Below are 23,896 nucleotides of genomic sequence, written 5' to 3'. Positions count from 1 at the left end.
TGTGTGGTTGTGAGTGTGTGTGTATGTGAGTGTGTGTGGTTGTGAGTGTGTGTGGTTGTGAGTGTATGTGTATGTGAGTGTGTGTGGATGTGTGTGTGTGGATGTGAGTGTGTGTGTATGTGAGTGTGTGTGGATGTGTGTGTGGATGTGTGTGTCTGCGTGGTTGTGAGTGTGTGTGGATGTGTGTGAGTGTGGGGAGCGGTGGTGTAGCGGTCAGCGCGCTGCACTACGAACCTGGCTACCCGGGTTCGATTCCCGCTCACGGCCAACAGATGTGACGATTATCTGAACCGGTTCCCGGGCCTCCCCTAGGTCGGCTCAGCCTCAAATGAGTACCTGGTAAGGTGTTGTAAACATCGCCACTAGGGAGACAAAGGCGGCCGGGCGTGGTTCTGGCCACCTCCTCGTGTGCTGTGCCTGCCTTCATAGGTGCTCGCTAACAGCACTTGTCCCCAACAGTATGTTAAGGCTATACGGGGGATCTTTGTCCTTCTATCTATATAAGTGGGGCACCTATCGATTCTTAGCCACGGATTAGGCCCACATTGATTTCCACGATTCATGGTCACAATTCCATTGAATAATTCATTTTTCATGTACAGTTTTCTCTCGGTTTTCACTCCATTTGGACAGATTGAATGGAACGTCTCGCGCCACGTTTGTCGTAAACATTGCAATGATATCATTATTAGAAACGAGTCGCAGCGCGAATGATCAGTGAATGTGCATTGGTACTCATCTCGAGTCAGTGGTGGAAATTCCACATTGCTATGGCGGGGTGGGTGTGGGGGGGAGGCGAGTCTACCCGTAGGCCAACCGCTGTTGACTTCTCCACAGAGTGGTTACTCGTTTTAACGACCCACGAGGGATGATGGGCTGAGTCGATGCCTTGGACTCGGGACTTTCCCTCGTCGTGATAGCGAGCCACTCGCTCTCCTGCTCGGCCACCTTGCGGTTCGATTAATCATCTTTTACGAATTTCAAATAATCAATGTTCACCTTGCGCAATTATCAGCACTCAGCTCGTGTATCATCATTGATTCGAATCGATCGATCGATTGCATCTTGGCATGTCTAATGCGCTCGCGTGCGCGCGCGCGCACGTGATTGATGTGGGGGAGGGGAGCGGAAATGCAGTCGTCAGCGCACTGCGCATTGAATCCACTCACGGCCAACACCGGTGACGATTATTATCTGAACCGGCCATGGGCCTCCCCTAGATCTACTCAGCCTCAAATGAGTACCTGGTAAGGTGTTGTAAACATCGCCACTGGGGAGACAAAGGCGGCCGGGCGTGGTGTTGGCTAGCCACCCCCATCGTGTGCCGTGCCGGCCTTCAAAGGTGCCGCTCGCTAACAGCACTTGCCCCCAACGGTCTGTGAAGGCTACACGGGGCATCTTTGTCTTTGTTTTTGGGGCAACGGGGTAGACCCGAGTTTAATTCGCTCTCGCGGCCAACATCAGTGACGAACATTCTATAACCGGTCCCGGGCCGCCTCCCCTTGGGTCGACTCGGCCTTAAAATGAGCACCGGGGAGACAAAGGCGGCCCGGCGTCCGGGCGTGGTGTTGGCCACCCACTCCCCTTCGTGTGTAACAGCACTTGCCGCAACAGTTCTGCTTGGAGGCTACACCCGGGGAAGGATCTTTGTCTCATCATTTCTGAACGTGCAACATGCAGAGCGATGTGGGTGCGCGCGTTTGTGCGCGTGCGCATGTGGGGAGCGGTAGTGTCGTGGTTAACGCACCGCGCTACGAACCCGGCGTCCCGAGTTCGCTTACCCGCTCACGGCCAACATCGGTGGCGAATATCTAAACAGGTCATGGGCCTCCGCTAGGTCGACTCAGCCTCAAATGAGTACATAGTGCGGTGTTGTAAACATCGCCACTGGGGAGACAAAGGCGGTCGGGTGTGGTGCTGGCCACCCCAACCCTTCGTGTGCCGTTCGCGGCCTCTTGTAGCTGCTCGCCAACGGCACTTGCCCCAACAGTCTGGTTAAGGCTACCCGGGGGATATGTGTTTTTTTGTGTGTGCGCGTGTGTCTCCGTGCGCGTGTCTCCGTGCGCGCGCGTGCGTGCGTTGCCCTCTCGCAGACGGCTCGCAACCTCCGCACGAGATGAGCCTCTTCCGCCGGGGCCGCAAGAAGAGAGTCCCCTACACCAAGGTGCAGCTGAAGGAGCTCGAGCGGGAGTACGCCGCCAACAAGTTCATCACCAAGGACAAGCGGAGGAAAATTTCGGCCGCCATCAGCTTATCCGAACGCCAGGTCACCATCTGGTTCCAGAACCGCAGGGTCAAAGAAAAGAAGGTTGTGTCCAAGATGAAAACGACTCACCTGTGATGAGGATGTAGCGTCGGGTGAAACGCACGCATGCATACACAAAGACAAAGATTTTTTCCCCCTCCTCGCCCGCCCGCCCGCCTGCCCGCCTGGCCTCTTGAACAGGCTGCTGTTGTTGGGGCGAGTACTGTTTGCGAGCTCCTCGTGAAGAAGGCCAGCACGGCACACGAGGTTGGGTGAGTGGCCAACGCCCGGCCGCCTTTGTCTCCCCCGGTGGTGGTGTATTTTTGTGCACGCGCACACACACACACACGCACGCGCACCGCGCACCGGATACTCAATTTCCGGTCGAGTAAACGTCCATGAGCACCGGGTCCAAACATTCGACACGTCACTCGTTGGTCGTGAGCGGCAGTCGGAAACTCGGGCTCGCCGCGGTCGCAGCGACAGTGTGCTGACCACTGCGCCACCGCTCCCCGCACCGCGCACGCGCGCACGCGCACGCACGCGCACACACGCACGCACGCGCACGCACGCGCACACACGCACGCCCGTAATGCGTCGAGCGCGTCGCTCATCACCGGCGTTCCGAACACGTGATCTCCGTACCTGACTGATTAAGAAGCTAAGATGCTGTCTTTTCTTGGGGGGGGGGGGGGGGGGCATGTGTGGGGGGGCTGAATAATGGCCGCGGGGGGCCATCTGCAGTAAATTATTTGAAGGGATTGAATCGTTGAGTTAACGATGATGTTAATAATCACGATGGTGGTGATGATGATGATGATGCCACTGCGTAAGTTTTGTTTGTGGTTGCGCTGCTGTACAACTCTCTCTCCGATCGTGTGCGCGCGCTTTCGGATCGTCCCGCGTGTCGTTTGGGGGCACGATGACCGACGCTTCGCTCCGCACACCTCCGGAAAGCTTCTTTAATTCAGTTCGAGTTTCAAGATCGATTTGAGTTCATTTCGGTTTCAAACCGCGTGAAGAACGGCAGAGATCATCTCGCCTAATCGGCAAAAGTAATAACATGAAAACTCCAAAGTACGGTAATCCTCAATTTGACGCAGAAGATGCGTTCCTGAACTGTACCGCGAAAAGCGAGTTGTTCCCGAAATTCATCACATCGGCGCTATGAACTCAGCCCGCAGACTTCCCATGGCGGGAGACACCTACGTCGTATCATCACGCTCAGCCGCGCAAAAAAGTAGTTCGCGTTATAAGGGGCGCGTCCCACGTTATAAGGGGCATGTTACACGTTATCACGATGCACACGGTCCGAATTGTGCCACAAGAGTTCCCTAATAGAATAAGCGCCTTGGAACGAACACGCGCCGCTTTTGTGAACCATAACCGCACGTCGAGCGAGGACCCCCACGCCGTACGAAGGAAATAAAAACCGGTGCAAATAATCAGAGCCCTGCCGGCAAAAATCGAAAACCGTTTAATGCGAAAGTCAAAATAACGATTTCGAATGAACGATCCCGCAAGTGAAACGAAACTATTGCATGAAGAAGTATCCCGGGCACGTGGAGCGAAACGTCGGGCACGATGTGGAACAGCGCGACCCGATAACACGTCGAAGAGACGACGACGACGATGATGATGAGTGATGATGACGATGTTGAGTGATGATTATGATGATGATTATGATGATGATTATGATGATGATTATGATGATGATTATGATGGTGATTATGATGATGATTATGATGATGATTATGATGATGATTATGATGATGATTATGATGATGATTATGATGATGATTATGATGATGATTATGATGGTGATTATGATGATGATTATGATGATGATTATGATGATGATTATGATGATGATTATGATGATGATTATGATGATGATTATGATGATGATTATGATGATGATTATGATGATGATTATGATGATGATTATGATGATGATTATGATGATGATTATGATGATGATTATGATGATGATTATGATGATGATTATGATGATGATTATGATGATGATTATGATGATGATTATGATGATGATTATGATGATGATTATGATGATGATTATGATGATGATTATGATGATGATTATGATGATGATTATGATGGTGATTATGATGATGATTATGATGATGATTATGATGGTGATTATGATGATGATTATGATGGTGATTATGATGATGATTATGATGGTGATTATGATGATGATTATGATGATGATTATGATGATGATTATGATGATGATTATGATGGTGATTATGACGTCAGCAGAAGCGTGCTGAAGCCAGCGCAATGGGAGCGGTCCGTCTCGTGCCTCGTCCGTGTTGATTTTTGTTTGCTTGTCCTGAAACGGGTTCGTGGGAAATTCCACATTCCTATGGCCGGACGGCGGGAGGTCAGGACTGCCCACATATATATTACGACCACTGTTGGACTTCCCACGATGTGGTACTAATTTTATCCGCCCCCTGGTTAACGATGATTGGTGATGATGACGACGACGATGATGATAATGGGCTGCTGAGTCGACCGTCGGCTGTAATTTGAACCCCATATAACTATTGTTATGATCGTGTTATTATAAAAGCTATTATTGTTTGTACTGTATTGTTATCATCATTATTTAGAGTTACAATGTAATACCCATAGTTCGTATGACCCATATGTGGACGATCGTTTACCCTCTGATGCCGTGTTTTCTAAGTAATCAATTCGGTTTCGTTTTACATTTTAAATATTTTACGTGTATTTAATGTTACTTCAAATAATAATAATTATTGTTGTTATCGATAATTACCAATGGCATTGTATCGTTATCCTTTCTTCTGAGCATCAATTCGAAGTGGAAATATGCAAAATGCACCAAAATACGACTTTAAAATATCGTGTTCGTTTTTAGTCATTGATGAAACGTTTAACTTTATATGTTTTAATTGTAATCACCGTCGTACGCAGACATCGCTGTTTGTTATCCACTGCTGGATGAAGGTTGCCTCACCACGCACCGTTGCTGGGAATGGATGATGGGAGGGAGGGGGGGGGGTGACGGGGGGGGGGGATGGGGGGGGGCGGGGTTAACCATACTTCACCACTCCGTGTCAAGTGCGTTGCGTATATATGTACGTACAAATCATACTATATTATATATATATATGTTAAACAAATAAAGTTTTGCTGTCTGGAGGGCGGGGTGGACGGACGGCCATGGCCAAAGGATGCGCGTGTGCGTTGCTAGTATACACACTTTCATATACATTATTTAAAAAAAAAAAAATTCTGCAGAAGGTTTGAGGAATAACTCAATAAATAGCAGGCACAATTAATTTGCAAATTTCAAATTAAAGTAAAACATTAAAAAAAATATTACATATAAAGCGGCAAGTCTCGACGGAAATTTGCCCGCACCATCAGCGTGAATTCCGTCAGCCGAATGAGCGATGGGAACTTATTATCCCACCGCGCTCAATGTGCAACAGATTCCCCTTCTGCTTGACGCGGGGGTTTCGCTTTATGCGACTTGGCGCAGTCTGCGCGGCCGTCGCCGACACCCTACCCCCCCCAGCGAGGCGCTTTCAATTCGCTCGACATGCGGCTATGCGGTCTGCCGTGGGGCAACATCGTGAGTGGACTGCGTGTGTGTGTACTGTGTGTGTACTGTGCATGTGTGTACTGTGTATGTGTGTGTACTGTGTGTACTGTGTGTACCGTGTACTGTGTGTACCGTGTACTGTGTGTACCGTGTACTGTGTACTTTCTACTGTGTGTGTGTACTGTGTGTGTGTACTGTGTGTGTATACTATGTGTACTGTCTACTGTGTGTGTACCGTGTACTGTGTGTGTACTGTGTGTGTGTGTACTGTGTGGGTGTACTGTGTGTGTATACTATGTGTACTGTCTACTGTGTGTGTACCGTGTACTGTGTGTGTACTGTGTGTGTGTGTACTGTGTGGGTGTACTGTGTAAGTGTGTACCGTGTACTGTGTTGTGTACTGTCTCGTGTGTGTGTGCTGTGTGTACTGTGTGTGTGTATACTGTGTGTGTACTGTGTGTGTATACTGTGTGTTCTTTCTACTGTGTGTGTGTACTGTGTGTGTGTACTGTCTACTGTGTGTGTACTGTGTATACTGTGTGTGTACCGTGTACTGTGTGTGTGTACTGTGTGTACTGTCTACTGTGTGTGTACTGTGTGTGTACCGTGTACTCTGTGTACTGTGTGTGTACTGTGTGTGTACTGTGTGCGCTACTCGGCAGGCAGCAGTCCTCATGTGATTTCACTTTGTGTGCCCTTTTTTTTTGGAACGCATCTACTACTACTACCACTACTACCGCATAGAGCGAGCGAGGGAGCGGGACACACACACACACACGCATGTGTGTGTGTGTGTGTGCCATATTTTACTTTAGTCGACGATGAAGAGCGGTCGGGAAGAGACACACACACAAAAAAAGATAAATCCCATCGTTTCTTACCGAGATGCTGCGCGACTTTTACCCGAGCAGAAGATGACGAAGGCGCGCTGGGGCCGAGCGGTTTTGAGTCGAGGCGTGGCGCCCTCGCTTCGCGTCCTCGTTCGAGAGCCGCCGCAGTCCACCAAAGTCAAAGGTCCCACCGCGCGTGGTGTCACAACGATTGTTATTGTCATCACGATTGGCTGTGCTGAACGTGCTGCGTGCCCTTAGTGGGGAGCGGTGGTGTAGCGGTTAACGCGCTGCGCTACGCACCCGGCGAGCCGAGTTCCATTCCCCGCTCACGGCCACCGACAAACACCCAGTGACGATGATCTAAAACCGGGCCTCTCCTAGGTCGACTCAGCCTTCAATGAGTACCTGGTGCGGTGTGTAAACGTCGTCACCGGGGAGGCAAAGGCGGCCGGGCGTGGTGCTGGCCACCCCACACCCCCTTGTGTGCCGTGCCGGCCTTCATAGGTGCTCGCGAACAGCACTTGTCCCAACAGTCTGTGAAGGCTACACGGGGAATCTTTGTCTTTGTTTCGTGGGGAGCGGTAGTGTCGCGGATAGCGCGCTGCGCTACGAACCCGGCGACCCGAGATCGATTCACCGCTCACGGCCACCAATACCGGTGACGATTTATCCGAACCGGTCCTGGGCCTCCTCTAAGTCGACTCGGCCTCAATTGACTACCTGGTGCGATGTGTGTAAACATCGCCACTGGGGAAACAAAGGCGGCCGGGAGTGGTGCTGGTTACCCCAAAGCTCCCCTTCGTGTGCCGTGCCGGCGTTCATTGGCGATGCTCGCTCACGTCACTTGCCCCGACAGTCCGTCAAGGCTACACGGAGGGATCTTTGTCTTTGTTTAGATGCAACCAGGTTGGTCGAGTTGATCGTGAGATTAGCCGACCTGCTGCTGCTGGTGGTGGTGGTGATGATGGTGCTGTCGCTGTGAGGGTACAAATATCGCGTGCAAAAAGTCTCGCCACCAACGTCCAAATGGGCAGTGATCGGACTTTCACATTGTGACCGCTCCCGTCGACTGAACTAAAACAACAAACGAAGGGCGAATTCACAGCGCGTCATTTATCGCGTTGTATGAAAAGGGCCACGACTAGAAAGTTCGCCTGTTATCAGCATTTTGTTTTCCCTTTAAAGCCACGCAGTGCTGTTGATAAACGTGGTCAGATTTAGGGTTGCTTTTAAAAACTTAAAAACATGTTTCATGAATTTCGATGTAAAGCTTTCGTGACTGCAGGGATTCATCTTCTTGGTTCTTTCGGTAAAGTCACCGAAAGAACCAAGAAAATGTTTCTTGAGTTTGTCATCCAGGATTCTCGATCGTCGTTCTAAACGGAGGCTCTACACATTGGCACGCACGCTTGGAAAATTCCGTCATGATTATTGATATTAATGATGAGATATTGTCAAGACATTTGTCAATAGCACAACGTGTTGAGTTGGGTTGTTGTTGTTGTTAATTGTGGTCGTGCACCACTGCCAATGCAGCAGCATCACCACAAAATAATTAGACCGTTATCATAACGACGCGAAATCAATAATAATTATTTTTTGTATTGTTAAATTCATCTATGACTGAAATTCTATAGGCCTAACTGAAAGACAATGATTTATACAGTATATATAAGCATAAAAAATAGCTGACTAAATTTACACTTAAAAATATGTTTAAAAAAACACCCACACACAACTCAGAACATTTGTAAAATAATACTGTGACTTCAAAAATATGCGACGTTTCGGGCAATGCCCCTTCTTCACAGCGGATAGAATGGTCATAAAGGGCAGGCTGTTATTTACGCAGTGTGCGGAGTTGTTGGTAATTATATTGTCTGCCACTCTCAACGCAGCAGCATCAACGAATTGGTTTCATTATCGAGAATTCTGCTTGACTATTTTCAGGAAGTTTCCCTAGAATTTCCAGATTTTTTTTATTGACAATCCATGCCTGATCTTACGAAATATTCCTAAACCTTCCCAGAGCATTTAGGCTGATGCGTCTGTGAATAAACTTTGCCGAGTGAACTATGGTCAAACGTTTAAATTGTTCAGACTTACCGTCAACGTATAAACATAACTACACTATATCACTGTAACAACAACAAACTCGATGACACCAAACAAACGTGGTACAGACTTGAAAGTTAGTGGTATTCTATGTTTCCTCTTCCAGAATAATTGTGTTCATGCAACAATGTACATACTAACAAGCATGACAACAGCAATTCATATCACCTTGGTTAATCCACTGCTGGATGAAGGCCCTCTTAACTCCACCCGCCACCATATTCGGTCGGTCACGAAAGGTAAAATATATGAAACTAAACTATTTTAAATTTTACCAGGTAAGGCTCACGCAGGGGTCTAACTCTTTTTCAGAATCGACCCGGCCACAAATTATATCTCAACGAAGTGGCTTATCATCATCACGTGGGAAATTATAGCGGCCAAATTACTCGAAACGCGTGACGTCGATTTTAAATGTTGGAGGGAAAAAACCGGAGGAGCCGGAGAAAAATCCACGCGGCCACGGGAAGAGACAGAGAGAGAGAGAGAGACCCGCAAACTCCAAATATGCAACAGGTGTCAGGATCGAACCCACGACCTCCTTTATACCAGGCGAGGTAGTCGACATCTCGCCATGAAAATATAAAACTTGTCGTTTGACCATACTTCGCCACGAACGACGCAAGCCAATAACAGAAAATGGATTCATGCCAAAATCATTTCAATTGCAGCTCCTGCACACACGCACGCGCACACGCACGCACGCACACACGCACGTACACACGTGCACACACGCACACACACGCACGCACACACATACACGCACACACACGCACACGCGCACACACTCACGCACACGCACACACACGCACACACGCGCGCACACACGCGCGCACACACGCACATACACGCACACACACACGCACACGTGCACGCACACACACGCACACACACATGCACACACACACGCACATACACGCACACACACACGCACACGTGCACGCACACACACGCACACACACATGCACACACACATACACACACGCACACACGCGCGCAATTGCGCTAATTGAACGCGCGTCGGGCTGAACGGGGAGTCCCTCTCGAGTAACGAGTTGGTTCATCCTCAAGGTGCGGCCCTGCGATTTTCTCCTCCACTGCAACTGCAGAGGGAGCTCGAGAGGACCTCCCGCCCCCCCCCGTCGACAGTCGAGATGACGGAGTCGAGGAGAGAGGAGGAAGGGGGGGGAAGAGTGCGCATGTGGGTGTTTGTCTTCCTCGGCCCACGGCTTTCCCGTGAACGAGGTTGGAGTCGCCACCATCCGTTGACTCATTTGTACATTCATGTAAATTGGTGGGTGCCTTTTGTTGTTGTTGTTGTTTGTTTCTCTTTGTTTCTACCCCCCGTCGTTAACGCGTTCGGAAGGAACGAGCCGGTCCGTGTCTTTTTGCCCATAACCGCACGAACCATGTTTGATATTAACGGGCCGATCGCGATGATGAATGATGGTAATAACGATATACCAGCATTTACACTTCAGTTCGCATATCGCGAACATGACCAGCGTGCACTGTTTATGTATGTGTACATACGTCTGCTGGTTGTGCACACGCATATGTGTGTGTATATATATACACCCATTCACACACACACACTGAGACAAATGCAGTGCACATATTCCTCGCTTAGCTTTAATGATAGCTGCGGATAAGGACCGCTCTTTGCGAGTAAGCAACTTGCATCAACTGTTTTGTGCGTTTCATTTGCTGTCCTCCCACGCACGTTTTGGCTACGTACGGCGCGAAAGAAGTCCAGCATACGTACACACATGAAGGCCAGCACGGCACACGAGGGAGTTGGTTATCCAGCACCGTTCCCGGCCGCCTTTGTCTCCCTCAGCGGCGATGTGTACACACCGCACCAGGTACTCGTTTACTGCGCACGGCGCGAGGAACTCACGCGGAGAGGCTGAGTCGACCTAGGGGAGGCCCAGAATCAGTAGGTGTTGACCCCGAGCGTGAATCGAGCTGCATCTGAAACACCACGCGCGCGTGTCGCCCCGACCCACGTGGTTTCCTGTCTCTCTCCGTCTCTATATATTGCTACAGTAGTTTAAAAGAATGTTACACAAGGCTGGTATGATTTTAAACTCTTCAATTGTATACTTCATTGTGAGTGAGCATCTTCTCGGAGGGGGGGAAGCGCCTCCTTGCTAACTCGCTCTTCCCAAATAAAAAAAAACGTAAATAGATGAATACAAAATCGTACGGGGTTTTCTTTTTACTACCCCGTGGCAGATTCGCCTGCCGAAGATTAACCAAAAAAAAAAGTTAAATAAATTTAAATATATAAATATACTACGTTTGATCGATGTAAGATATTTGTGAATTTGTTATACGTTCTGCACGTTATATATATAAACACACACACACGAGGGTCTGACGAGCAATGGATTGAACACATTTTAGTGGCGTTTTTGGCTGTAATATTATCGCGAAGCTTTTGGTCTTACTCTTTATGCTCAACAAATTAATAAATCATTGTAAGTTCAAAGAGATCCGTGTTGGTGGTCATGTGTCTCTCTGTCTGTGCGTGTGTCGCCTGTGTGTGTGTGTCGCCTGTATATGCCACGTCGTTTATCAGACATCGCCTATCGTGGCCATGATGTTAACTACCTCGCCTGGTATACAGGAGGTCGAGGGTTCTGATCCCGGTCCTTGACGCCTGCTGCTGTATATTTGGAGTTTGCGTGTCTCTCTCTCTCTCCCCGTGGTCGAGTGGATTTTTCTACGGGTCCTTCGGATTTCCCTTCCACATTTAGAAACACGCGTTTAGAGTGTTTGGCCGCTGCTATGAATTCCCATGCGATAATGATAAGCCACACTCTTAGGTTTTTTCGGTAAAGTCACGTGGGTAAAAAAAATAGAAATAAAATTATATTATTTATTCTATTATTATTTCTATTATTTTAATTGTATTATTTATTTTTACCTACGTGACTTTACCGATAATAATAGAAATAAAATTATATTAGTATTTCTATTATTGTTATTTTATTATTTATTTTCACCTACGTCACTTTACCGAAACAACCTAAGAGCATGAATCCTTGCAGTCACGAAAGCTTCAAATCTAGGATGATAAGCCACTTCGTTGAGCCATCATTTGTGGCCGGGTCGCTCCTGAAACAGAGCTATGCAACTCATTGGGTCTTGCATGATAAAATAAAACAAAAATAGTTCATCGTTTAATATTCACTCAAGACCTCCGCATTGGATTCCCCTCCCAGGTGCAATCCAATTGTTCAAACCGCTCACAGCGGTGCAACTTCATTCGCCGTCTTCCCCGGCTTCTTGCCGTACCTCAAATGTCCCCAGTCAAACCCACAACGTCGGCGGCCGTCTGGAACGCTCTTCCTTCCGATATCATTAGAATCAGAATTTTTTAAAAATTAAACTGGAGGAATCCGATGAGCTATAAAGCTCTTTATTCGTAGATATCCGGGAGGGGCACGGGGGTCAGAACGCTACAACAACAAACAACACAACAAACACAACAGGATTACAACATAGAGGACAGGTGATCAAATCTATTTGAAACCATTGGAGCTATGCACCTTTAAATTTAGATTGAAAACTCATTTATATAAAAAAAAAACGCTTTTTGTGTTCAGTGTTGTTGGCCTTCCCCCGCACATCCGATTAGCACGTTTGGCTATGAACGGTGCGAAAGAAGTTCAATATACATGCCATCATATTCACTCATTTGTTTTCTGATTGCCTGTCGTCCCAGGAAATCTAAACTTTGCATCTTTCTTTGTTGTTCTCACTAACGCTCTTGTTTGTGTGCCCAGCTACTATCGATCAACACATTTATGTCACTCATCTTGTGTCTATCCGTGAAATGTTTAACAACACCCTCCTTAAAAAAAAACTAAATCACTGCGTTGCATCTATTTTGCTCTGCATGGTCTGTGTAATTGTCCGGCTTTCATAGAGACGCGTATACTCACGTAGAGAACCATAGACTCAGAGACACATTTTATTATTTTAATTTTTTTTATTTTACCAGGTGAGGCCCACTGAGCTATATCCGCTATTTTGTCAGGAGCGACCTGGCCACACAAAGCTCAACAAAGTGACTTATCGTCATCACGTGGAAATTTAAAGCAGCCAAACACTCTAAACGCGTGATGTTGATTCTAAATTGAGGGAAAAAACGGAGGAACCGCATAAACATCCACGCGATCACGGGGAGAGAGACACGCAAACTCCACATATACAGGCGTCAAGGTCGGTATCGAACCCACGACCTCCTGTATACCAGGTGAGGTAGTTAACATCTATTATCCACCGCGGCGTCGGACACATAGACTCACATAGAAAACATAGATTCGCACAGAGACCCATAGACTCACATAGAGACCCACAGACTCACATAGAGACCCACAGACTCACATATAGAGCCATAGACTCACTTGCAGACACACAGACTGACGGAGACACCCATAGACTCACGATTTCTCTCCCACATAGGAGAACAGACCTGCCTATGTAATACTGCATGGTGTTATTTACAATTTTTTTTTAATATAAATTAGATATGTTGAGCGAATTCTATATGCATTGATAGTGAATTCCCAGCCACGAATCGAACTCGACTCTTGACTCACAGCACAATGCGATACAACCACTGCACCACTCCTCCAGAACGGCGTGCATTCCGAGTCATCGTCAACGTATCGGTGTTAAAATGTCACAGCTCCTTTGTCAATCCACTGCTGGACGAGGCATGGGTCTCGCTTACAAGGCCGTTGCCGCTGGCCTAGCGATGCTGGCTGTGGTGGTGACGGTGAGCGGTGGTGCAGTGGTTAGCGCGCTGCGCTACGAACCCGGCGACCCGGGTTCGAATTCCCGCTCACGGCAATCACCCAGTGACGATTATCTGAACCGGTCATGAGCCTCAAATGAGGGTGTGGTGTGTAAACATCGCCACTGGGGAGACAAAGGTGGCCGGGCGTGGTGCTGTCCACCCACCCCCTGGTGTGCCTTGCCGGCCTTAATAGGTGCTCGCTAACAGCACTTGTCCCAACAGTCTGTGAAGGCTACACGTCTTTGACTGTGGCGGTAGCGGTGGTGGTGATGGGCCTGTTGGACCATCGCCTGCACCAGGCTAGGTGCGCTTTCGCGTCCAGGCGGAAGTCGGAAACGTGGGCGTGCAGTCTGACCGCGTGGCTCTGCGTCACCTGTCCAACTTCGGCGTCTGCTTAAACCCCCGAGATTTGTCGAGGTCGGGGAAATGTCTCGTGACTTGGCCGTAGACCTCCCCCGCGAGAGTATGTAGATTGTGTACACCGTGTACGCAATTCACAGTGGTACAAATGTACGCAATGTACATTGCTGTCCAAATGTACACAACGTGCTTGTACGATTATAACAACGAGAACAGTCGTACGCCGCTAAGTAGCAATGAGGCCACCACGTGCCAGGAAAGGTGCACCTTCAGGCCGTCTCTTGTCGCTGGCAAGGAGGTCACGGGACAGACCCAGGAGGAGTGTATCGACCGAGATGACCGACAGACGATTGCCAAGAAACTTAACACGGACACAAAAAATACAAATATCCACCCACCGCACAGCCTCAACAGGTAAGTTGCTGTTAGCGAGCAGCTATGAAGGGCAGAAGCCCTCTTGCAGATAACGTCTGCAATGTTCACGAATTGAAGCTTTCGTGACTGCAGGGATTACTATACTCATCGGTTCTTTCGGTAAAGTCACGTATGTGTAAATAAAATGAAATTTAAATAAATCACAAATTAAATAAAATTCAAATAAATCACGACGTTTCGAGCGCTTGTGTTGCGTTCGAAAAGTCGTGATTTATTTTCATTTAATATTGTTTGTGACTTATTTTATTTCTACATACGTGACTTTACCGAAAGAACCAATGAGTAATATCCACGAAATTCGATAAGAAACATTTGCTCACTTTCTATCGATTGCAAGCAGTCGTACTGTCTCTCTCTCCCTCTCTCTCTCTATAAGTACATATAAACTTACATTAGATACGTACATTACACACGGACACACATATTTTTCATGCGTACACGAACGAAGAGGCACGAAAGCGATGCGCGCGATTCTTGACTCGAATCGCCACTGCGAACGTGTCGACGAATTGTGCCGTCTCGTAAGGGTCGAGCGGGTTTGGCGTCTGGACGAAACTTTGCAGATTAATTTTTTTTGTTCGCCGCAAAAAAAAAACAATTTGTTGGAACTCTCACGAGCACCTCTTTAGTTTTTAAACCACTGCGGCGTGTTTTTGTTTTTTCGTACCGACAATCGCACTCGAATTCTAAATGTTGTGGATTCACTCTTCAAACACACCGGTGGGCGGAAGAAGTGACTAATCGGCGTTTTGTTAACGCGACACATTTTTTTACCAATTGGCCGTGTCGGGTGGTTGAGGGTTGCGACACATTGATACTTACGCGAATTAACCCAGAAACCTTTGTTGTGAATCGTTCACGGGCTATGCCCCGCTTTTTATCGGCTCCAGCGTCGCACTCCACGGGAGAAGGCGAATTACTCGGTCCACCACCACCACTGATGATGCTGCTGGCGAGTCTCGTATCCCGCGTGAGTGTTGAGACTCGGAGCAGCGCTGGGGGAGCTCCAGGCTGAGTGAAGCTGCCCCCCCCACCTCCCAGTCCGTGAGCGAAACCAAATCGGCGACTTGCGTGTGCCTTCGGCTTTAGCGGTCCCCCACAACATTCTGCACAGCAACAACAACAACAACAGCAGCAACAACAACAACATGATCATCAACATCCTCTGTGTTTCCAGATTGTTCTTAGCAGAGGTCGCCAATCAAAATGACACGTACGAGACACATTTTTTTTTTCAAATTCGGTAACTAGAAAACACTCACCAGATCTCAAGAGCCTCAATGCTTCGTGGTGAACAGAAGCCACGAAGCAGTCACTTGAAAAGCCGCGTGCGACTCCCGATTGGCAGATTGCCTTGCCCTGCCATCGACTCGACTTATGTAATGGGGTTGTTGTTGTTTTACCAAAAAGTTGATATCTATAGCCCTGAAAGTTCATCGCGAGTCCAATAACACGAATCACCCAGTCACCATCGCCTGTACTGCTATTAGATTCGAGTTTCACAAACTCCACCCCATCGCGACTCACCGATTCACTACCCGTTCGGCGGACTAATTAAGCGTCGTTCCACGCTGCACGCGCCCGATGATTGTGAAGCGCGTGACGCGCTAAACAATTAACGCCGACACGTGGGACGCGTGTACACAAAGACAAAGATCCCCCGTAGAGTCTCAACAGGCTGTTGGGGCAAGTGCCATTCGAGAGTAGCCGCTATGAAGCCCGGAACGGCACTGGGAAGGGGCGGGTGGTCAGCACCACGCCCGACCGCCTTTGTCTTCTCAGTGGCAACGTTTACACATCGCACCAGGTACGCATTTAAGGCTGAGTCGACCTACAACAAACAAAGACACACATACACACACAAGTGCTTAATTACAAATTAATCACAGCACGTCCGCTCTATCAATACGCATCTGGAGAGTTCAACAGTCTAAAGTTGACGTGCTATTATTGATTAATTACAAAACCATAAAACAGGTTGGTTTTCATTGCGGGGGGGGGGGGTTAGAGCGCGTAAATATAAATGTGTCGTTAAACCCGCCACCACCTGACGCAGCCGATTAGTAATTTCAAAAGTTTTGCAATATGAAACGGCGTGGGTGTCGCAAAAAGTGATACCCACACAGAAACAAATACCCCCCTCCCTCCCTCCCCCCGTATGGTTGTAACAATCTTTAGCAACTATGAAGGCCGACACGGCACACAATAACAACAACAACCGCTAAGTGGCGGCGAAGTCACCACGGCGCTTGTGCCAGGCCAGGTGCACATTGAGGCCACGTGAAGTGTCGAACGCCCGCCTGGCAGGAGGTCACGGGACAGACCCAGGTGCCACGGGTTGACTGACTGAGATAATCCCACACACACACGCATACTCGCATGGATACTTACATATATTACGTGTATGTTGAGTAATTCACGTACACACTTGCATATGTGGATAAATACACAAGCACATAGATATTCAAACATTCACACACAAACACACATATTCCTCGTATAGACTTTAAGCAGACTGTTGGGGCAAGTGCTGTTAGCGAGCATCGCCTACGAAGGCCGGCACTGTGGCACACGAGGTGGTGGTGGTGGATGGCCAACACCACCCCCTTTGTCTCCCCAGTGAAGATGTTGACTACACACCCACACCAGACACTCATTTGAGGCCGAGTCGACCTAGGGGAGGCCACCGTGAGCGGGAATCGAACTCGGGTCGTCGAGTTCGTAGCGCAGCGCGCTAACCGTTACACTTCTGTTATCATATTAATCGTATTATTGATTTACATGTTAAGTACTTATACAAACTTCTGCGTATTGTATTGTGTGTGCCGTGTGGATGTGTTTGTACGTAGCCACGCAAACGCATGCCAAGCGATAAGGGGTATGTATAATGTTTTGGGATTCATCCTGATGTCTAGAGGTATTTTAATTAAGCTAATAATTGAAAATCCAATCTGTTCTTGCATGCATCCTGCTGTGTATGTATCTTGTACCCGTATTGTGCGCACTCATATACAGTACCGTTACGACGATCGTATACTTGTGTGGGTTTATCGTTTTAAGATCAACATTGCATGGGTAAAATATCCAATCGAGATGATCAATTTTCAATCGAGATGATCAATAATTATCATCATCATTCTCCATGATCAATTCACTGCTGGACAAAGTTCTCTCCGCAATCCGTATCCATCTCCAACGATCCGTCTGGCCAACTCGCTCCCGCCCGCTAAGCCGATTCCATCGCTCCGTCTCCTCCGCGGCGGGACGTGTTACCCTCCTTTAGCTGCGATGCCGTTAGCGAGTCTCGATCGACGACTATCAACCAACCCTATAATTGTACATGTGGAGTCTGCGTTGTCTCCCCGCGGTCTCCAGGTTCCCCCCGGTTTTCTCTCCACATTTAGTATGAACGCGTGTGTTCGTAGAGATATTTGGCTGCTAAAAAAAAGAATTCGCACGTGATGATGAAGCTAACTCGTTAAGCTGTTAAGTTCGCTTCTGAAACAAATTTGCGAAGTAGCTCGGTGGGCCTTACCTGGGCAAATAAAAATCGTTGAATAATTTTTAATGGTAAAAATAAATAGTTAATAGCACCGATGGACAGGAAGGGAAACGCAGCGATTATACAAGAGAACGCACACAAGTTAGAGACCTGATTGTGGTGCTGGTGATGATGCCGCTGCTGCTGCTGCGTTGGAAGTTTGTGCACAAGCACAATTAACAACGTAAAAAACAACTTATCGCATGTGTCAACAACGCTGTGCGGCCTTTAAAATTATATATTATGGGCGACGTTTCAGGCAACGACCCATTTTTTCATGACACGTAAATCAGCGCGTGTCCTGTGCTAAGTAAAATGTGCCATTGCTTGCTATATATACATATTGAGCAATACCCCCAAATTACGTCTCCCCATTTTACGTCATTTCGCAGATACGTCGTCGCGTGAGTAACACCGCCGCCCGATTTGCGTCGCCTCTACCCCGACACTTGCGGCCCTGACAGCGTCTCGGCCTTAGTCTCCGCCTGCCCTGTCGACGCTTGCCACTCCGCGTTGCGCATCAAGAAACACTGACACGTGCCGTGGAGTTCAATATACTATTTACGTGGAGAATTACTCTTTGGTTATTTCGGTAAAGTCACGTTAAAATATATAATTTTTAATTTCTTTTTTTCTACGTGACTTTACCGCAATTTAATGTATTATTTTTCTTTCTACGTGACTTTACCGAAAGAACCAAAGAGTAATTCCTGCAGTCACGAAAGCTCCAAATCAAGTTTCTACCTACAGAATGTTGGTAAATTTGAAGAGAGAAAAAAATTATTTGATTTTACGTCGTTTCAGGCAACGCCTCCCCAACGTAAACCGGGGATTATTATGACCGCGTCCAATTTATTTTCCGCAAAGGCCACCACCGTGTTATTTCACGAGTGCGGTGTGAGCTTCACGTTCAATGCATCGCACTGAGCGTCGATACGATGACGTTGACTGTGATCTGGGCGGGCAACGTGGATGACACGTGTCACAGCACAAATTCCGAACACCGCATTGGCGTGCGGATACATCGAAGCCGAGTTTTGTCGTGAGGCGGTGTGGAAATCGCCACCGGGAAAATTCCACGGATGTCGGTAACTACGTAGGTACACTTTTCCGAAATTGTAAAGATGCGGGGTAATAATTGACAATGATTTGATAATCCTCAATTAATAATCGTTGATTTATAATCGCTAATCATATCACAGTGACGTTTTAATTTGGGCGATTAATATGATAATGCAGAAAATAAAATAATAATTAGTACCACATAGCTATGTCTGGAATCGTTTGCCTGCGAGACCTGGGCCAATAATAATAATTAGTAATAATTTACATAAGTTAAGTGCTGCATTGCATCCGTAGATCTCACAAATGCGCCCCCACTGTCCATGGGAAGCCGGGGAATAAACAGAACCTGCACATAGTAAACGGGCACTCACTCATCCACTCACCCACTCACTCACCTACTCACCTACTCACTCACTCGCTCATCCACTCACCTACTCACTCGCTCGCGCACCCACCAACTCACCTACCTACCCACTCGCTCACCCACTCACTCAGCCACTCACTCGCCCACTCATCCACTCACTCACCCACTCACTCACTCATCCACTCACTCACCCACCCATTCAACCACTCACTCGATCACTCACTAGATAATTAATCGATCTACTCACCCACGCACTCGCTCAGAACCGGGCTGAACGGCCAGCACTAGGGGATGAATGCCAGTTTAAAGAGGCGAGCTTCCAAGAAGACTTCAATCTAGCTCACCAATCTGTCGTATTAGACAAAGCGTTGTTCCAAATGTTGGAAGCTGCGCAGTGGAAAAGTCCCGATCAGCCCCAGGAACAGAGCCATGACCTCGGAGTCTTGAGAAGAAGGCGATGTGAAGATCTCAGGGACCTCGTTGGAGAGTCAACACCGACCAGTCCCTGTAGATGTAAAACTATTTTTTAAAAATTGTATTTTACAAGGTAAGACTGCCGGTGAGCTAGAAGCTCTTTGTCAGAAGCGTCCTGGCCACAAGTGATAGACAACGAAGTGGCTTATCACGTGGAAATTCATGGAAGCCAAACACTCTAAACGCGTGATGTTGATTCTAAATGCGGAGGGAAAACCCAAAGGACCCGGAGAAAAGTCTACACGACCAAGGGGAGAGAGACACGCAGACTCCAAATATACAGCAGCAGCAGGCGTAAGGGTCGGGATCGAACCCACGACCTCCTGTATACCAGGCGAGGTAGTTAACATCTCCTAGCCACCGTGGTGCCCATATTACGGGGCCCTGTAGGTCAGCTAGCGGGATCGTATAGCCCACTCGATACATTGACAGGTAGCCAGTGCAGAGACAAGAAAGCAGGTGTGTGATGATGATGCGTATATGCGTAAAGACGCCATCACCTGCATTTTGAACGAGCCGGAGTCTAACCCAGGCTCCTCACTAGGGAAGGGGAGACGCACAGAGTAAATGAGGTTTTGAAATGTGGACGTGGAGGAGAGTAACGGAGAAAAGAAAAGAAGATCTTCCGGAAAGGCGTAGAGAAGAAAACTAATTTCTTACGAAGATCAGAGCTGCAGCCAGGCGGGCACCAAGAGTTGAGACTCATTCGATCGATTAGGAAGATAATCTGGATTGGGCAGTGAGAGGGAATGAGCTAAACGGAGTGACAGGGTAGGTGTTGGGAGTGAGAGGGAATGAGTTGAATAGAATGAAGAGGTAGGTGTTGGTAGTGAGAGGGAATGAGCTCGATGGACGATAGAGACTGAGTGGTGGTGTGCAAAGGAGGGAACGCACACAACGTGCAGATTCATCGATGCCACGGCCGCGAGATGTTAACTACCTCACCTGTTATACAGGAAGTCGTGGGTGCGAATCAGACCCTGACGCCTGCTGCATACTCTTTGCTTCTTTCGGTAAAGTCATGTAGGTATAAAATAAAATAAATCACGACGCAACACAAGCGTCCATCATCAGCTGGGAAAGCGATGACAGACGCTTGTGTTGCGCCCGAAACGTCGTGCTTGTGTTGTGGTTATTGCAAACATGATGCCTTGTATAAAGGTGTCAGTTTTTGTACCAGTTGAAAGGGTAAAAAGCTATTACTATATATATTTTATCGTTTAATCGGCCCGTGATGAATGTGCTAGGTGGGATCGTCGCATCTTAAGACCCCGTTCGGGACATGGCGACGATCCGGATGAGAGGTCTTCATCCAGCAGTGGATAGAACACGCGCGGGGATGATGACGATAACGATGACGATGATCGCTTGAAGGCGCGACGTCGTACACGTATCGTGAGACACAACGACAGACCATAATCGACTATTCGATTCATCGCAAGGTCACAACAACCTATTCTTGGTTCTTTTGGTAAAGTCACGTAGAAGGGAAATAATAAAATAATGAAAATAAAACATTATAAAATAAAATTCTCACGACGTTTCGGCCACAACGCAAGCCGCTGTCTTTCCGACAACTCTGTTTCTTCACCTGAGGATGGTTGCTTGCGTTGTGGCCGAAACGTCGTGAGCATTTACATTTATTATGTTAAAAACATTTTATTTTATTATTTCCCTTCTACGTGACTTTACTGAAAGAACCAAAAAGATGAATCCCTGCAGTCACAAAAGCTTTAAATCGAAATTTCACATCAACCTGCCGGACATGTGTGTAAAAAGCACAGACGTGCAGCCCATCGGATTCTTCCAGTTGAAATCAATATTCTGATTCGGATTCCTAAGAAGAATCGATCGTCTCCTCCCCTCTCCCCGTGTCGGCGAGAGCGCCACGCGCTCCGCTCACCCCCGGCCGTGATGCAGCCGGGGGTCAAGGGTCACGGAGTCAAGGTCAAGGGTGACGATTTCGGCACCGAACGAATCACCCGTTCCACCCCTCCTCGCCCCTCGCCTCGCGATTCCACGAATCGGGCGTCACGATTCTTCTCCATCACATCGACTCATTTCAGTTCTCCCCGTGTCTCCTCGTGTCTCTCTCTGTCCCTCTCCTCGTGTCTCCCAGTCTCCCCGTGTCTCTGCCCCTCGCCGCCTCTCTCCGTGTCTCTATCTCCCCCTCTCTCCATGTCCCCGTGTCTACCCCTCTCCCTGTGGCTCCGTCTCCCCCTCTCTCCCCGTGTCTCCCCCTCTCACAGTATCTCCGTCTCCCCCTCCCCCTTGTCTTCTGCTCTCTCCGTGTCTCCCTCTCCCCATCTCGCCGTGTCTCCCCATCTCTCCGTGTCCCCGTCTCCCCCTCTCCCCGTGTCTCCCTCTCCCCATCTCGCCGTGTGTCTCCCCCTCTCCCCGTGTTCCCCGGGTTGCCTGCCGGCTTCGTGTCTGCTGGCCCCATTTGTGCTGTCTGCTTGGAATGGCATTCGGGTTTTAGGAAAATAAATGAGACTGACAGTATCTACCGAGAGGGACAGTACTAACGAGGCAGAGAAAATTAAACCAACAGTCCGCCTGACGATCAAAATAGACAGCGCCGAGACGTGGCGAGACTTGAACTCTCTCTCTCTCTCGCTCGCCTGGTGTACAGGAGGAAGTCGTGGGTTCGATCCCGACTCTCTGTTGTATTGTTTTGGAGTCTACGGTGTCTCTCTCTCTCTCTCTTTCCGCGGTCGCGTCGATTCTTCTCCGGGTCCTCCAGTTTGTCCCTCCACGTTTAGAAACTTCACGCGTTCACAGTATTTGGCTGCTATACATTTTTACGTGACGATAATCCACTTTCAGTTGGGCTATAATCTGTGGCCAGGGCGCTTCTGGAAAATAGCTACATAGCTCAGTGGGCCTTACCTGGTAAAATAAAAAGTTTCGTTTTAGTTTGAACAGTATATGTGTAAACATCTACGGGAAAGTTTTTTGCCAGTAGAGTATTAAGATGATAAAATAAGATAATTCACCCTTTTTGGCAATAATACAGGAGGTGTTAAAACATCAAACAGATACACCACTTTTGCGAGGCACCAAGTCGGCATTCACCTTCGGCAGGTTGTCTGTGATTGCATTGGAATCCTTCATCCAACGTTGAGGATTCGGTCAACGATGTGGCTTCGTCTCTTCCACGCTGTGCTCCACCACCTCACTGCAGGTCACAAGGACTCACCTACTCACCCACTCACCTACTCATGCATTCACCTACTAACCCATATACTTATTCACAGACTCACCTACTCACCCACTCATTCACTCGCCAATTCACTCACCCACCCATTGACCCACCCACCCACCCACTCACTCTCCTACTCAACAACCCATTCAATCACCCACACACCCGCTCACCCACACACCCGCTCACCCACTCACTCGCTCACCCAGAGCGCGAACCACTGCGCCACCGCTCCCGACACACACGTCCACCTATACTATAGCGCACGTAAGTGCACACACCGTACACATTTGTGTACACAGACAAAAACAAAGATCCCCGTATAGCAGTCACAGACTTTTAGGGCTAGTGCTGTTAGCGAGCACCTATGGAGGCCGAAACGGCACACGAGGGGGTGGGTGGCACAAACTCGATGTTTGCCAGCACAAACTATTCTTAGGTGTTTTGTTACTAGATTAATACATATATGTGTATGTTGACCTTCTCTTTCATCGTACGTAGCCAACCGTACTAATCGGAGGTGCAGTGTTGAGTCTATAGGTAGTGTTGAATCTTCGGGTGATTTTAGTCTATGGGCAGTGGTGAGTCTATGGGTAGTGTTGAGTCTATGGGTAGTGTTGAGTCTATAGGTAGTGTTGAATCTTCGGGTGATTTTAGTCTATGGGCAGTGGTGAGTCTATGTGCAGTGTTGAGTCTATGGGCAGTGTTGAATCTATGTGCAGTGTTGAGTCTATGTGCAGTGTTGAGTCTATGGGCAGTGTTGAGTCTATGTGCAGTATTGAGTCTATGGGCAGTGTTGAGTCTATGGGCATGTTGAGTCTATGGGTAGTGTTGAGTGTATGGGTAGT

At 48.1% G+C, this 23,896-nt stretch overlaps 1 protein-coding gene across 1 annotated transcript in view; it reads left to right on the top strand.

The window, feature by feature from the left end:
* HOXC13 (homeobox C13) overlaps window positions 1-2,889 on the top strand; it is a 33,416-nt gene extending 30,527 nt beyond the window's left edge. Inside the window, exon 3 of the mRNA XM_078609081.1 lies at window positions 2,094-2,889. Coding sequence (XP_078465207.1) covers window positions 2,094-2,341 — 248 coding nt within the window. The 3' untranslated portion in view covers window positions 2,342-2,889. The remainder of the gene's footprint in view (window positions 1-2,093) is intronic.
* Window positions 2,890-23,896: the final 21,007 nt, after the last annotated feature.

Source organism: Lampetra planeri, chromosome 31, assembly GCF_965212315.1.
Source record: "Lampetra planeri chromosome 31, kcLamPlan1.2.h2, whole genome shotgun sequence".
NCBI lineage: Eukaryota > Metazoa > Chordata > Hyperoartia > Petromyzontiformes > Petromyzontidae > Lampetra > Lampetra planeri.
This window is presented reverse-complemented; position numbering and strand designations above follow the sequence as displayed.